General features: G+C 35.7%; 1 protein-coding gene across 1 annotated transcript; it reads right to left on the reverse strand.

Annotated features, from left to right (window-relative positions):
- Nucleotides 1–1,843: 1,843 nt before the first annotated feature.
- On the reverse strand, nucleotides 1,844–7,719 carry LOC119263823. Its single transcript, XM_037540360.1, has 6 exons — nucleotides 7,482–7,719; nucleotides 7,110–7,149; nucleotides 6,817–6,935; nucleotides 4,536–4,652; nucleotides 4,355–4,398; nucleotides 1,844–2,039 (listed from the first exon to the last, which is right to left on the reverse strand). Exons 1-6 carry the CDS (start codon nucleotides 7,717–7,719, stop codon nucleotides 1,908–1,910), a joined length of 690 nt encoding a protein of 229 aa, XP_037396257.1. The 3' UTR covers nucleotides 1,844–1,907.
- Nucleotides 7,720–15,107: the final 7,388 nt, after the last annotated feature.

Below are 15,107 nucleotides of genomic sequence, written 5' to 3' on the forward strand. Positions count from 1 at the left end.
GCAGTCAGGCCAATTGGACATGCTACATTGCCCCTAGGTGTGAGTGTGTGAGTGACTGTCTGTGTCTGTCTGTCTGCCCTGCGATGGACTGGCGACCTGTCCAGGGTGTATCCTGCCTTCCGCCTGATGACTGCTGGGATAGGCTCCAGCATCCCCCCACGACCCTGACGGAGAAGCGGCTTAGAAAATGGATGGATGGATTTTTGTCTATTGTTTGCTTGCAATATTTATTTTTATTAGCTCTGTATTTATTTATTTATTCACTGATTAATGATAATAATAATATGAATGACAGTCATTTTAAACAGTGTAAATAATATTTATTCTTTTTTATAATGATTATTATTAGGAACTAGTAACTGAAAGTGATGTTATGGTGAAAGTGCACTATGGCGCTGAATAGTTGTGATGTTTTTGTTCCTTCAACATGTTCAAAAATTGTGTGCAGCTCCTGCAAACTGTGCGGTGATCTGAACAGCCTGCTGGAGATGTGTGTCATTAAGGCGTCTGCACAGTCTCATGCGTTCCTGATATCCACCACACAGGAAGTGGACGTGACTGACCTCATCTGGTCCCCACATATATACTGCCACTGGAATAGTGGGGGCCTTTTCCTCAAGCAGGCTGACCACAGGTCATGCTACTCATCCCGATTGCTATAAAGGGGGTCTCTGTCTCCCTCTGGTGGCCACAGCTGGTCACCTCAGCCCCACAGTGGGAAAACATGCTGAAAATATAAAAAATAAGATTTACAGCTTTGGTTTTCAAACCTTTCAGAGCAAGTACCACCCATTATCAAGCAAAAACCCCAGATTATCATCTATAAGACATCACACACACACACACACACACACACACACACACACACACACACACACACACACACACACACACACACACACACACACACACACACACACCACTCACTTATACACAGTAGGCCTGTGTGTGTGTTGCTGTATCAGTGAGTCTGTTTAGCTGAAGAAAGCTGACCAATATCCAGGACCAGGGCAGTGAGCTCTAAACCCAGATCTGGCTCAGCATCCCTTTTTAATGGCACTGAGAGGCTGTTGTCAGTACAGGGCATCAAAGACTACACAGCTTTTAGAGAGGCCTGGACACTCACTCTGTCAGTGACAGCCCTCTAAATTCTGACCTCAGTATCTTATCAGGTTATAACTAGAGCATCTAAATAGCTTGACCCCTTTCAGTGAATGACTGATATCATGGATGATGTCATGCATACATTGATGGAGCAAATTAAAATGAGCAGATGTTTCTCAGGGCACTTAAATGAGTCTAAAGGTGTTGCCAGTTTGGCCAATTTTTATCCAAGTATTCAGTTTTAATCATTGGTGAATGCAACATGTCTACTACGATGCATCAGAAAGCTTGAGATGATCTATGCACAATAAACACACACGATAGATGTAACATAAAACAAAAACCAGAGACAGAGTCCAGCAGGATTCATATTTTTCACATTTAAAACCTTTAGTTTGGCTTGTTTTCAATGCTGTAAACTAAAACAAAAAAATGAAATATAACCAACGAAAGACCAGCTGAGGAAGTTCCGCAAATTTTGTAAACTATAGTTGAAAACTTGTATATAGATTAAAACAGTGTAGACAGTGAATTTGCCAAGGTCATTTCATGTCCTGCCTGAGAACCATTACTTTACTCACCTTTACTGTATGGTTCACATGCCAGGCCAGAAATAGATAAATAAATACATTAAAAAGTCTGTATATGCAAAAACAAGCAAAACTTTTTATTCAGCTGTATACAGAGTATATCTGGACACTCTTTCATACATAAAATATGGTATAAAAATATCAGCAGAACACAGAGAGTCTATATGACTACATGAACTCAGTAAGACTTCTTTCCTGTGGTGTAATACAGCTTTACTGAAGTGCTCTGTAGTCAGAAACAGGGAAGAATCTCACTCGGGTGAAAACTTTCTCCTTTAGTGCTCTTCTCTTCATCTTCTCAGAGAAACGTAATGCAGTGAAATCAAACTCCTCAGAGTCAGAGTCCTGTTTCAGAAACAGACGATCAGCAAAGAAATGAGCAAGTGGAAATATAATCAGAGTAATCTGTGATACATTTTCCAGAGCTTTTTACTCAATTGCTGAAACACACAAAGATGAACATTTACTGATGATTTAGAAGATGATACTTTAAGGATTTTACAATAAGAGGTGGTTAAATGACCTAAAAGAAAAGACAAATTGTACTAAATAGAACTAAAACTGGACGTGAGATGTGAAATGCGGTTTTCTGAACTGATGAATCTGAATTTGTTATTGGGATTGTGAAAAGCAGAAAATGTAACTACTTTTTAAGACTGAACTGTGCAGGTGTGTAAAATATCCCTGCAGATTTCTGTGAATAACTCAAAGTAAGGAATGGAACTGAAAGCTATGGAATTTTTAAACAGCATTTTGTTTTTTTATTCTGTTTATTTATGTTTGTCTGAAGAAGTCAGGACCCTTCTGTCCTGGAAAGAAAGAAGTTCACACACTTTATCTGTGTGAATATCAGTGTCTACATGTTGTTTATTCTAAGTGAGGAAACTGACCGCTGACCCTGACAGGCTGCTCTGTGTATGAACTGCTGTTAAAGCCACGTCGTCTGAAGGTGTGATTTTTTTTTTTTGTGCTTGTGCTCAGATTGTGGTTACAGACCAATCGTTTGCTGGAGTTCAGCTCTGTTTATAATAGACCACAGAGAACTACAGGGGGGTTAAACTCCTCAATGTCTAGGCTGCTATTTCACACATTAATCCTGAGATTTATCATTCAGTAAACACTGTGAATTATTCTGTAATTACTGTTAACTACTTGCTAATTACATTCAGCAAAAGACTATTTATATTCTGTGAGTAAGTAAGTAGTAAAAGTTCACTCTTTTACTCAAGCAGCTGCATCATTTTAAACTGTGTGTGAGTTCAGTGGTTGTGAGCAAGGAAATTACGTGTTCATAGAGACAGACGCTCAGAGTTTAAAGCAAGTTTCTTAGCTGTGTATCATCATCTGCATGAAGTTATTGTTCAGGATGATGATTTATAATATATGATGTCACTGATTCACTCATCTTAAAAATATTACAGGTTGGGGTGAAAGTTTGTGAAATACAGGACAGACTGTGAACTCCTGAATGACCACTTGAGCACTTTATTTTAAGGAAGGGCCATCTGGACTTTATCAACATCTTTTTTTATAAATTAAAAATAATTTGCTTATGCATTAAACTTTATTAATTTTATTTTATGTTGACTACATTTTATTCCTATAGGCTTTAAGTAGTGTGAGCTCTTGAGGTACTGTATTAGAGTTAAGAAGAGTTTAATAAGTCAGAAATATTTCAAGATGTATTCCACAAACTAATGAATGTTTTATTCATCACTTATTAGAGGCATAAAAATGTGTTTGCATTACAATTTCACAACCTCGCTGTGACACTTAAAAAAAGTTAGCAATTTTCATTTTTGTCTGTATTTTGGTTTTTGTCTGGTATTTTGGAAATTACACTAAACTTAAAAAATACTTATTGCTTTTTATGTTTATGTGCTTTTTATGCCTACCCAAAAAAATCAATGCAAGGATCTTTAATTTACAACATAAATTACACAAATTGATTGACTGTAAACTTATTAGTCTCTATAGTGACCATTAAATTTTTTTGGTACACAGAGCACATTGTGAAGTATTAGTGGCTCATTATAAACTACGCAATGCCAAAAATGCACATAAAATACATGAAATACACACAAAATATGAATATAGGTGAAGATTCATTATTGAATAATTTGCATAAGAATGGACAGTCACATGCATTTGAGCACCCTTGATCACCCAGAATTACTGTGCATTTGCTTAGTACATGGAGAAAGACATTAAACATGATATAAGGCCTGTGCAAAACTGTTGACGCATTTATATTTTACATGATTTGTTTGATTTTTTTTTCCCCAATATGTAAAACCCAAATGACTAGAAATGCCCCGAAATGAAGAGAAACTGCCATATTTAAATTTGCTTCCTTTGGAGGATGTGTTACTTTATGATAACTCAGAAAATGAACAAGACCTGTAATTTGACAGGGGTGTCCAAACTTTTACACATGACTCTAATATCAAAGTGTTTATCCTCCTTTTCCTTTAACTTGGCACTCGGATGACCGCCTGCAATTTTCTGTACATTTTATCATCCACTCCAACTGTCTGATGAAGAGCTCTGCAGAGTAATTTGCTCGTTCAGCTGAAAACCAGAGCACTGAGAAGTGAAATGGGCAGATTTCTCACTGGTTGAAACTAAAATGTAATATAAAGAATAAATGTATAGAGTACCTGTCTGGTGGTCCACTCACTCACAGCCCCCTGCTGAACTCTCTCTATAAAGGAGATAAAACATCACAATTACCTTCAGATACAGTTTAATGGGTCTACATTTATTTGTAAGTATTAATATTATTTTCTATTTTCTTTCTATTAAAATGTTCAGCTACGTGTCATAATGAACATTTCCCACCAGCACAGTGTTCAGATTTTCTCAGTTTATGGATTAAAATGGTTTGAGTGCAGATTACAGCCACACACACTGCTGAGAAAACTGCCAGAGTCAGCATTACAGGAACTACAGGATCTTCTGTAAGACAGGAATGATCAACACATTGTAAACATGAATAGAGAAATTCAAGCCATTTCCCATCTAACTATTTTAGTTTGAATTTTATGTTAATATTCCATCATTTACTTTTATCTCTCATAGTACAGACAGATTTATTCACAGTGCTGATGACAAGAATCAAAGACTTGAAGTGTTTAGTGCCTCTAACAAGTCACTACCTTCCACAACATAAACGAAAATCTGAATCAGCCTTTATTTCATCACCAACATTAAATTAATAAAATGAGCAAATATTCATAAACTTGTGTGGTTGGACTGGCGGATAGTGAATAAAATATATGTTGCTGATATTATGACCCCTGGTTCCTATCAACACCACTGTAAATAAATTAGCATAAAAAGTTTCTCTACAATGAACCATTTCACTCCATCACTCTGACTAACTTTGCTTCATTCATTTTCATTTCATTTCAAGTTCAGTTTGAAATCAAAAATATGAACTAATGTCTATTGTAACCCAGGTGGAAGTATTCATTGGTTATTAAATAGTTATTAAATAAGAATAAATATCAAGCAGAAATTCATCAATTAAATAATTTACTTTAGTGATATTAAAACATCTAAAATAGATAAATAGAATTAAAAACATTATTTCATGGTTTTGGTCATTTATTTTATCATTGGTTGAAGTTGAAAGGTCATATCTATCAGCAAATCACCGCATTGATAGTCGTTCTCTCCCGGAGGATTCTAGTGTAGAATCGGGGAAGCAAGAACGGGTGAAGTCGCGTTGAGAATAGCTCCAGTAAGAAGAAAGAAATCTAAGTGTATTTGACTATTTATTTTGTTTCTGTAAGAGTTTTGTTTACCCTTCTGTCTATGTCGATAGACTGTGGTTTTGTTCAGCGTTTTAGTTTGAATTACTCTCGAGAATCGCGGAAGAAATGTGAAGTTTTGAGGAGCACGCATCAAGCGCGTGATCAGGGAAAATAGATGGCGAGCCACTAGAGGTAGGAGCTACGACTGGACTGTGTGTTGTGCGTCGAAAGAAACGTCTTTTTTTTCTCCCATCCGGGGAGAGTGGACATCGCAGAGAAGGCCGGGTGCTTCAGCCTTTCCCTTCCTCTCCCTGCTGAGGATCTATCACCAACCGTGGTAAGACTGTTCAAGTTTGAACCGTTACTTTCTCTCTGAATCACGTGAGCAGTGCGTGGAGTGCTCGCGCTGCTGAGTGAGAGGGAGCGTCTCCCTTTCATTTGCTAAAGGACTGTTTTGCACTAAGGACTCGATTTAATGGACATTGATACAGTTAATCGTTTTATGGTTCATGTTATGTATATACTTTGAACGTGTTTAACTGTAAGGTTGATTGATACTGCATTTACTGGTGTTAACTTTCGGGCTTAGTGAGATGTCCTATGTTGTTTTTTTTTTGGTTGTAAGAACCTACTGATAGAGGGTAATACCAAATGCTTTTGATTTAGTTATAACAAAAATAGGCCTAAATTGATTAACATTGAAGATGGATAATTAAAAATAAATTTAAAAAAATTGTTATATCAAATAACTGCAAACTAATACTAGAACACTAATAAGAGCTCAACTGAGATACTAATTAAACTACTAAAACCAACTAAGTTAAGTTAACTAGAGGTTAAGAATTCAAAAATCGGTTTTCCTAACTTAAAGGGTAACTGAGTAAGACTTGTTTGACTCTCTTTGCATTCATATGCAATTATTTATCTCTGTTATATGTCGTGTCTGTAATGTCTTGAAGGATCCTATTTCTTAATAATACATTTCTACTACTTTTCTTTTCTCTTTTATTTTTGATAAAGCCGGCAATTCTAAACTTAACTTTTGGTCTGTGGTGTTTTCTCCGTTTTCTATGGTCAATTACTCTTTAACCAATTACTGCTCTTTTACGAACCTAGTTCTAGTCCAACAACAACAACTGTCTTTTAACATTGTAGTAAGTGCTACACTATACTGTATAAATAATGTATGATGTGTGGTCTTACAACACAAGTTACAAAACCTGTTTCTGTCACATTTTCTATTTTCTCTTTTGATGTTGATACATAGCATTGACTTGAAGCTTTGAAGCCCAAAGTGTTGATAGAATTACACATAAATAAAACAAATATACTACAAGTTCCTAGTAGTACACAGGAACACTTACTCAGTTCTACTGATGTTCCATTGCCAAAGATGATCTTCCCACAAACCACCACAGCGCAGTAGTAAGTTCCAGTATGGTGCTGGTCGAGGATGTTCTTAGAGAACTCATACAGAGAGCAGCTTGTAGAAGAGATGATCTCACACTGACGGCTGCTGCTGTTCTGATGAGTGTAAATGATTTCAGGAAAGGATTGTCCTGCAGCAGCTCTGAACCAGAGCACTCGGAGATCTGCTGCTCTGATCTCAGACATGACCGTGCACTGCAGAGTGACCGACTCTCCTGGAGAAACTGACCACTGTACTGCAGTTTGGAGCACTGAGGTGTTTAACTGCCCTGGAAAATAGAAAACAGACAGTGGAAGTAATTATATTAAATAGTATCAGTGTCATCACAGGATAAAACCTGTACAATAACAGCATAACACTAAAAAAAGTGCAGATATTAAGAAGCTAAAGTGTGTTTATAATAACTAATGGACATCTACAGAATCATAATATGGATATTTTCACTAGTAATAGCAATAATGCATTTAAAACTGGCCTCAAATTACAGACTGTAAGTATGTTCAATGAAAAGGCAGGTTTATTCATAACATTTCAAACACGAGAATGACTCAATGCTTTAGACTCAAAACTGAAGCAGAAAACAATAAATGAATATTTTACCTGTGACCGCTAAGAATGTAGCAGTAGAGAACTCCAGCGTTTTCTTTCCAGTCGCTCCACAGAAGTACATTCCTTCATCTTCTTTAGTGACGCGTTCAATACTGAGAGAAATGCCACTCGCAGTTCTGTTGAGTTTAAATCTTGATCTGTCAAATTGATCTGAAATCACGGCCGACTTTCCCTCTAACTGTGATCCCACTTCCAGTGGCGCATGCTCCAGTCTTTGTTTGTACCACATCCTAACCTCTTTAATAGAGTTGTCTACAAATGTGCAGGTGAGATTGACCGCTTCACCAGCCTCAGCTGATATGACAAATGGCTCTGAATTTCTCACTGCTTGAACAGAATCTGTAAAACAAAGTTCAGTGAATTAAAAAAAAACTTGAATATATTTAAAAATAATTAAAAACAAAAACTTTTTTATGGTAGCTTTATGAAACTTACCTATTCTGTATAGAAGTAAGACGATCATCACAGCTGGATCCATCATCAGTAAAACAACAGTTACAACTCAAAGGCCAATATTCTAAATTGTGGCACTGCATAAAGCGCCAAACTACATCAGCTTCTGGGGTCTTATACTGAAGCTCATTGGCTGTTAAAAGTCACATGGTTCTTTCTGTCTGCTTGACTTGATCTGTTTGACCACAAAACATGCCCTGTGCTCTGCATGAGCTCTTATCAGTAGTTGTGGTTATTATTGTCTTAGTCTTTAACAGAGTCTGTTAGCAGCTCTACAGAGAAACGCTCATATATGAGGAGCTCAGAATATCAACTTGTGAGGGTTTTGTAAGGGGGAGCGAGGAGGCGGACGCACACGCTGAGATAAGCGAGATTTATTAGGGGCAAATCCAGGGTCGTAGTCAGAACAGTCCAGGTTCATATAGCCGATGTGGACGGAACGGGAAATAGACATGACAAAAACCAGAGCGACCAGCAAACAAACTTCAAACAAAGACCGATACAGGGATACAGTGACTGGCAAACACAAGGGGCAAACACAGGGCTTAAATACACATAACAATGAGGGACAGGTGAAAACAATCAGGGGCGGAGTTACAAACCAAAACAAGAACACATGGACAGGACTGGGAGGAGCCAACCGTGACAGGTTTAAAGACCAGATTAACTGCAGAAATAGGGGTCTAGGATTGTTTTGGTTTTCATTAATACAGTAAAACTTCACTCCTGTTTTAGAAATTAATATACAACTTTAGGCTGCAAACAAATTTTTGTTCTAAATATATTATTAACAAAATTAACATTTAGTTTTGCTCTACATATAGGTTACTTTCTGCCAGTTTCTTTTGACCCACTTCTCATTCTTTATTTATTTGGGTTTCTTTTACCATTTTATTATTATTTTATTATGTTTAATTAGTAAATTAGACTTTTAGAAGAATTACAAAATAATTTGTATTTGTATTTGATTTGTATTTTTTTTTAAATAAAAAAAATATTAAAATTCAGGGAATGTTTGTGATACAGACTGACATTAATTCAATACTTTTAATCTGTTTATTTTGATTGATTCACCACATGTTCACACAACTTAAACTGAACTTAAAATATGCAAAAAATAAAACACATAAAAATGGAGATTTAACATTTTTTCCTGACAGTGATGATATGCAACTAGAAACTGGTAAATGTAATATGACAGTCTAAATACCCCCTCAATGACAAACTGGAGGAAGACAAGCTTCATGAAGAAGCAAAATTTTCTAAATGTAAGTTCATGTAAAATACATACAGTGTAATACTAACATTATAAATTATTTTAATGTAAGTTTTACATACTTATATTTAGTTCAGAATCTTCATAGCACAGCCTTTTGCCAATTATGTTCAATACACTTGATTTCTTCACAGCAGTGCAGTAAATAAACTTGGCTTGATTGTGTGGAACCACAGCAAGTTAATCAAAAACAACTAGATGCTTTTGCAAAGAGAAGTAAACGGTAAAGACTTATTCTAGTGAGTAAAACAACCATTTATAGCAATTATACTTTTGAGTAAAACATATTCTACAGTTATTCTTGTTTAAAATACCATTAAATCTGAATTTGAAATCTATATATAGTTATTTCATTGCAAAAGGGTTTGATTTGTTTGAAGTGTTTTATCTTTTTCTTCCAAATTATAATTAAAATCAGGTAAAGTAACAAATCTAATGCTTCAAATGGAAATAAATATAACATCACCAGAGTGGCCTCTAAGTTACCTATCAGAAGACATTCAGAACACATTCAGAACACTTTAAAACTCAGCATTTATTTGCATCTTGAGAGTCATAGCATGTAATAAAAAATCCTTCCACCTTAAAACACATCACACGTATAGAAACTCTACAAAGAACACATTTAAATGTTTTTTTCTACCAATTTTTGTGTACATGTATTTGCTGAAGTTAATTGTCATAACTTTGTTTATAATTTTGCCATACCTTTTGTTATTTGGCCACATTTTATTGTACTTTTTCCCCAGTATGTTAAACAAAGCAAATAAACAGTAACTGTGTATATAGATCTGTTCTCCCTACATCCTGAAACACGTCTTCTACATTTCCATTGAGAGCGAACAATATCAGACACCTTCTGAGCTCATGAGTGTGTTTGTCATGAGTCTGAGTGACCACACACTCTAAAACTGTTCTCGCTCGGCTCCTTCACAGAACTGACACTTCATACCAAACAGATATAGATTACAAAGCTGACAGTAACAGAAAACATCCCCAAACTTCACTTCTGCTGCTACAAGAGAAGAGAGACCAGTGAGTCAGTGATTGTTGAGGTCAGTAACTGAGAAGTATCTGATTTCAGAGTAAACACTGTGTCCAGAGCGTCCACTCTTCATTCTCAGGCTTTTGGCTGCATAACTCAGCTCCACAGCAGCATAGAACTGTAGAGATGAATATGAAATATTAAAGGCTGAAGATTAGAGAACTCTATAAGAATTGAACAGTGTCAGTGTGGATGAGAGAACATGTAGTACCTGACTGGCTTTGTTCTCCATCAACGAATAACGATCTCTCACTATGATGGAGTAAAGAAAGATCACAGTGTCATATTTAGAGTTTAGATCAGAGAACATGACCTCAGTGCTGGTCACTTTTAGTTACAGTCAGTTTGACTAGTTAATGAACACTGAATGATCATTTTACTACTCTTTTGTTAAGAGATTGTCAAATGTGATACAGCAACAACAACAACATGATAGTTTTGGCAATAATATTATTGCGTCAGGAAGGGCATCCAGTGTAAAACTTGTGCCAAAACTATCATGTGGATCACAAATATGATTGCCATACCGGATCGGTCAAGGCCCGGGTTAACAACGACCGCCTCCAGTGCTGTTGACCAGCAGGGTGTCAGTGGAAATTGGACTACCGTAGGTCGAAGACCATCAAAGAGGAGAGGAGGAAGGTGGGTTAGAAGGCAGTGAGATAGAAGGAAGGGCAGGAGTGTGGAACATAGGAACAATGACTGGTAAAGGCAGAGAGCTTGCAGACATGATGGAGAGAAGGAAGGAAGATATTCTGTGTGTTCAGGAGACCAGATGGAAAGGAAGCAAGGCCAGGAACATTGGAGGTGGATTCAAACTGTTCTATCATGGTTTAGAGAGGAAGATAAATGGAGTAGGGATAATCCTAAAGGAACAGCAAGGGAAAAGTGTTCTGGATGTAAAGAGAGTGTCAGACAGTATCATGAGCCTGAAAAATCTTCATTTACACTGAATTTTGAACCATTTAAAATGAATGGAGGTTTCTTGTCTAACTTTGATACCACTTCTTTAGGTTTCTGCCACAGTTGTTGTTTGTACCAAACTTTAACTTGAGTATCAGACTTTTCAACTTTGCAAGACAGAGTAGCATTTTCTCCAGTCTTAACTGAGATAAACTGCTCATTAAGCTGCACAGCTTCAACAAGACCTACAAAATGACATGAAATCAATTATGAGCAATAAGAAAAACAGTGGATGACATTCTACAAACAGAAGTTACACAAGTGCAGAATTTAAAAATTAATTGTGAAATTCATAACTTACATATGATGCAGAGAGATAAAATGAAAATCTGCACAGAAGGCATCATCATCATCATCATCATCATTGTGAGAGGTTTATCTGTAGTAACTTGAAAAGGGACGTTATTATCAAAGCAGGAAACTGAATTTGTATGCTGATCTCAAGAGGTCTGATAGGCTGGGAAAGTCCTAAGTGTTTTTTTTTTTTTACACCAGTCATGTTTCTGACTTTCTTGTTAAAAAGAAAACAAAAAACAGTCCACTCTAACCAATTCTTAGCACCCTTGGTTAAGATGTAAATATGATGTATATAAATAATAGATTTGAATAATGAAAAAAAAAAAAAAAAAAAAAAAAAAAAAAAAAAAATATATATATATATATATATATATATATATATATATATATATATGCCAACCAAGCAGCAATTTCAAATGTTTTCCAGATGTTTCCACATGTGCTTGCCATCTGGGATGTTTTGTATCAGTTTCCTGCTGGAAGATCCAAGCATTCTTTCCTATTTTTGTATTTGATTTTTTTAAGTTCTTGTGAGTAAACTATCTAGATTGACATTAGAATACCTGGTGATACCAGTAGGAGGCAGCATGGGCTTTGGCTGTGCTCTGCCTACTGTGGTATTTTGCGCATGGTCTATAAGACAGAATAAGACCAAAACTATGATTAACAACATATTACATGATACCTAAACAAGTTATGAATACACCCAAAAGTTAAGACTAAATGAGGCTTCTGCAGAGCTTGTAAGCTCAAAAATCATGTAGAGATCTAAAATGAGCATCAGAATCAGAGCCATTATCATAAAGAAGCTGTTCTTATTTGAAACAAATTAGAGACAAAGAATGAGCATCACACTTTATCAGCAGGTTGGCTTCAGTAGATGAAATCCAAAGGTCATTGTGTAACGTATGAACAGAATCGCAGACACTCGCAGGTAAAAGGGGAAGAGATTTATTACCGGAGGTAATCAGGAGAATCCCCAGAGGGAGAAAACATATATCCGAGTCCAATCCAAAGTCGTGACACAATTCAGTCCAGGCAGGCAGAGGTACACAAGGGCAAAACAATACACAAAACCGGGTCAGGAGTAGCAAGAAGTCGATACACAGGAAATATACTATAGTTATACCGCTCAGTAATTGCATGGAACAATACCTCGCAAAGAGTCCAAGTAAAGTCCCAGCTTATAAAGAGAGAAACAGGTGCACAACATTAGAATTCCGGCGACTGTGATCGCTGACAGGTGTGGGGGAAGATCACGTGATCCTCCCTAGCATTCTGGGAAGTGGAGTCCGACTTCCCCGTTGACTGCGTGACACATTGGCTGCTGAAATTTGAGTTTTTTGGGTCTGGTTGTTGTGTAACTACTTCAAGATTTTTGAACTTTCAAAGACTACTAATGTTATTAAGCAATCAAGTCTTCACAAAAATGTTTAAACATGTACATTAAAGCCTTCCCAGAATTGTAGATGTTACTGCCCGCTAGACTTTATAATATAATGAGCATATAGTTTTAAAAAGGTTGAAAAGAGATTGTTAGAGCTAGGCCTTTAATTCAGGCCAAGTCAGAACACCAACATAGTACAGTATCATATACAGTGTACCATTTCACGTCAGACCACTCTGAATGACTTAGTTTACATCCCCTCGCTTGATTTATGCAGAATGTTCTATAAATTGGTGGAATTTAATCTGTCAGGCTTTGGAAAACAACAAAAATAATTCCACGCATGTTTTCTTAGAACCTCACATATATTCTCAATATAATATACCATGCAATAGTGACCACAACAGTGACCAATAAATACTTTGAGCCATTAATAAAAACATTTGAACAGTTACAGCATTTTCTTCATGATACTCTTTTAAAAGTCAGTGTGCTGTATGTCTGACAATGTTCCTGTAAAACAGGGTTGAAATAATTAGAATTAGTAATTAGACAGAAGATGTGGCTTATATTCACTATAGTCTCTCAAGTCTGAGAAAAAAGAAGTATGAATACACAGTTGATACCCAAAACACAGCCAAAGCTCACACTGCTGCGTACTGGTAACAACAGGCTTTTGTGCATTCTAATGGAAAAGTAGTGAACTTAAAATTATAGTCCACTTGCCAAAACCTTTAAAAAGTCAGATTCAAAAATAGGAAACAAAAATGTAATTCTTTTTATTTGTAGCACCTCTAATAACTGTGTAACTACACATTAATAGTACATGGAACACTATTGTTACTATTGATGGTGTATTCATTGTTACAGATAATACAGTTTATTTGAATAAATATTTGTATCAGCTAGTTTTTAATTACACTTACATGTACATTAAATATTTTGATAGTTGTAACAGCATATATTCTTTTTATTATCCGTAAAATTCAAGAAATTGATTGATGAAATTGATATTTATTCCTTTTATTTCATCAAGTTACCACTTTACAACACAAACATTCCACAGTAACTATGTAGAATTCCACAGTTACAAAGTAAAATAAGCATATGATTCATGTATAGCTGCTCTCTAGGTACAGTGAATTTTCATAAGGGTAATCCAGACATTCCTTTTGGGATTATAATACAGACACTTAATACACTTAAAAATATGCTGTTACCGTCAGATTACAGAATGGTTCAAACCCACAACTTTGGGTATTTAAACCCAAGTTTTCTACTATAACCAGCTAAATGTTAGGAAAGTTGACAATCGCTGAGCAGATTCCGTGTAAATCCTCTCATACTATGCACAGTAGCATCTCCTGTTAAAATCAGAACAGTATTGTTGGAGAACCAGTTCACTTTGTTACACATTGTAACTATGTAATACTGTCTGCTGCTACAACTATCAAGATACACTTGTGTAATGTCATGAGTAAAGTGAACTAAAGCTAATACATATGCATGTTCACATAAACTGGACTTCATCCATCTGTAACACTGAATGCTTCACGAGCAGTTACATTGCAATTTATATATATATATATATATATATATATATATATATATATATATATATGACAAAAAAGTTATTCTTGTATAAAAACACATTCTATAGAATATATATTAATGCACACTTTCATCATTATAGCTTTCCTTAAAGAAACACAAAGGAAAAGGAGTTTGATGCATGTGTATAATAATGTACATGTAAAATGTCATGTGTCTTTTAATAACTTTAGAAAACATTTAAATTGCTTCAATCTAAATCTGCTTAAATGACCAGTTAAACCAGCTGAAATCTTCACTGAAGAGAAGACAGCATCATAGATGGATTTATATAAATCTGGCATGAATTTGAATGTATATGAATAATATAATTAAATATAATCTAGTATAGTTTTATATATATATTAATGCAGGAGAGTGGAATTTCAGTTCTGATTGAATCCTGTTCCTGTTCTGAGTTTAGTAGATATGAGTTACTGAGTTAAGTGACTATCCAAGCCAATTTTACTTAATAAATCTTGTAATGTCACCTTGTATAGTTGGCAAAGCCAAAAACTAGAAAACTTGAGCTAAAAACTTTAATACATAAAATATCACTCTATATGAATAATAAGTCCAGAGCGACGCAGCAGAAGGTCCAGACTT

The sequence above is a fragment of the Pygocentrus nattereri genome, chromosome 8 (genome assembly GCF_015220715.1).
Source record: "Pygocentrus nattereri isolate fPygNat1 chromosome 8, fPygNat1.pri, whole genome shotgun sequence".
NCBI lineage: Eukaryota > Metazoa > Chordata > Actinopteri > Characiformes > Serrasalmidae > Pygocentrus > Pygocentrus nattereri.

What these genes read in the sequence shown, in the direction of transcription:
- LOC119263823 (XM_037540360.1), bottom strand. Translation starts at nt 7,719, where the DNA reads ATGTGGTACAAACAAAGACTGGAGCATGCGCCACTGGAAGTGGGATCA. An exon ending in CTCCAAACTGCAGTACAGTG is followed by an intron (nt 6,936 to 7,109) that starts GTCAGTTTCTCC and finishes CTCTTCTACAAG; the next exon opens with CTGCTCTCTGTATGAGTTCT. An exon ending in TGGAACATCAGTAGAACTGA is followed by an intron (nt 4,653 to 6,816) that starts GTAAGTGTTCCT and finishes CCTGTCTTACAG; the next exon opens with AAGATCCTGTAGTTCCTGTA.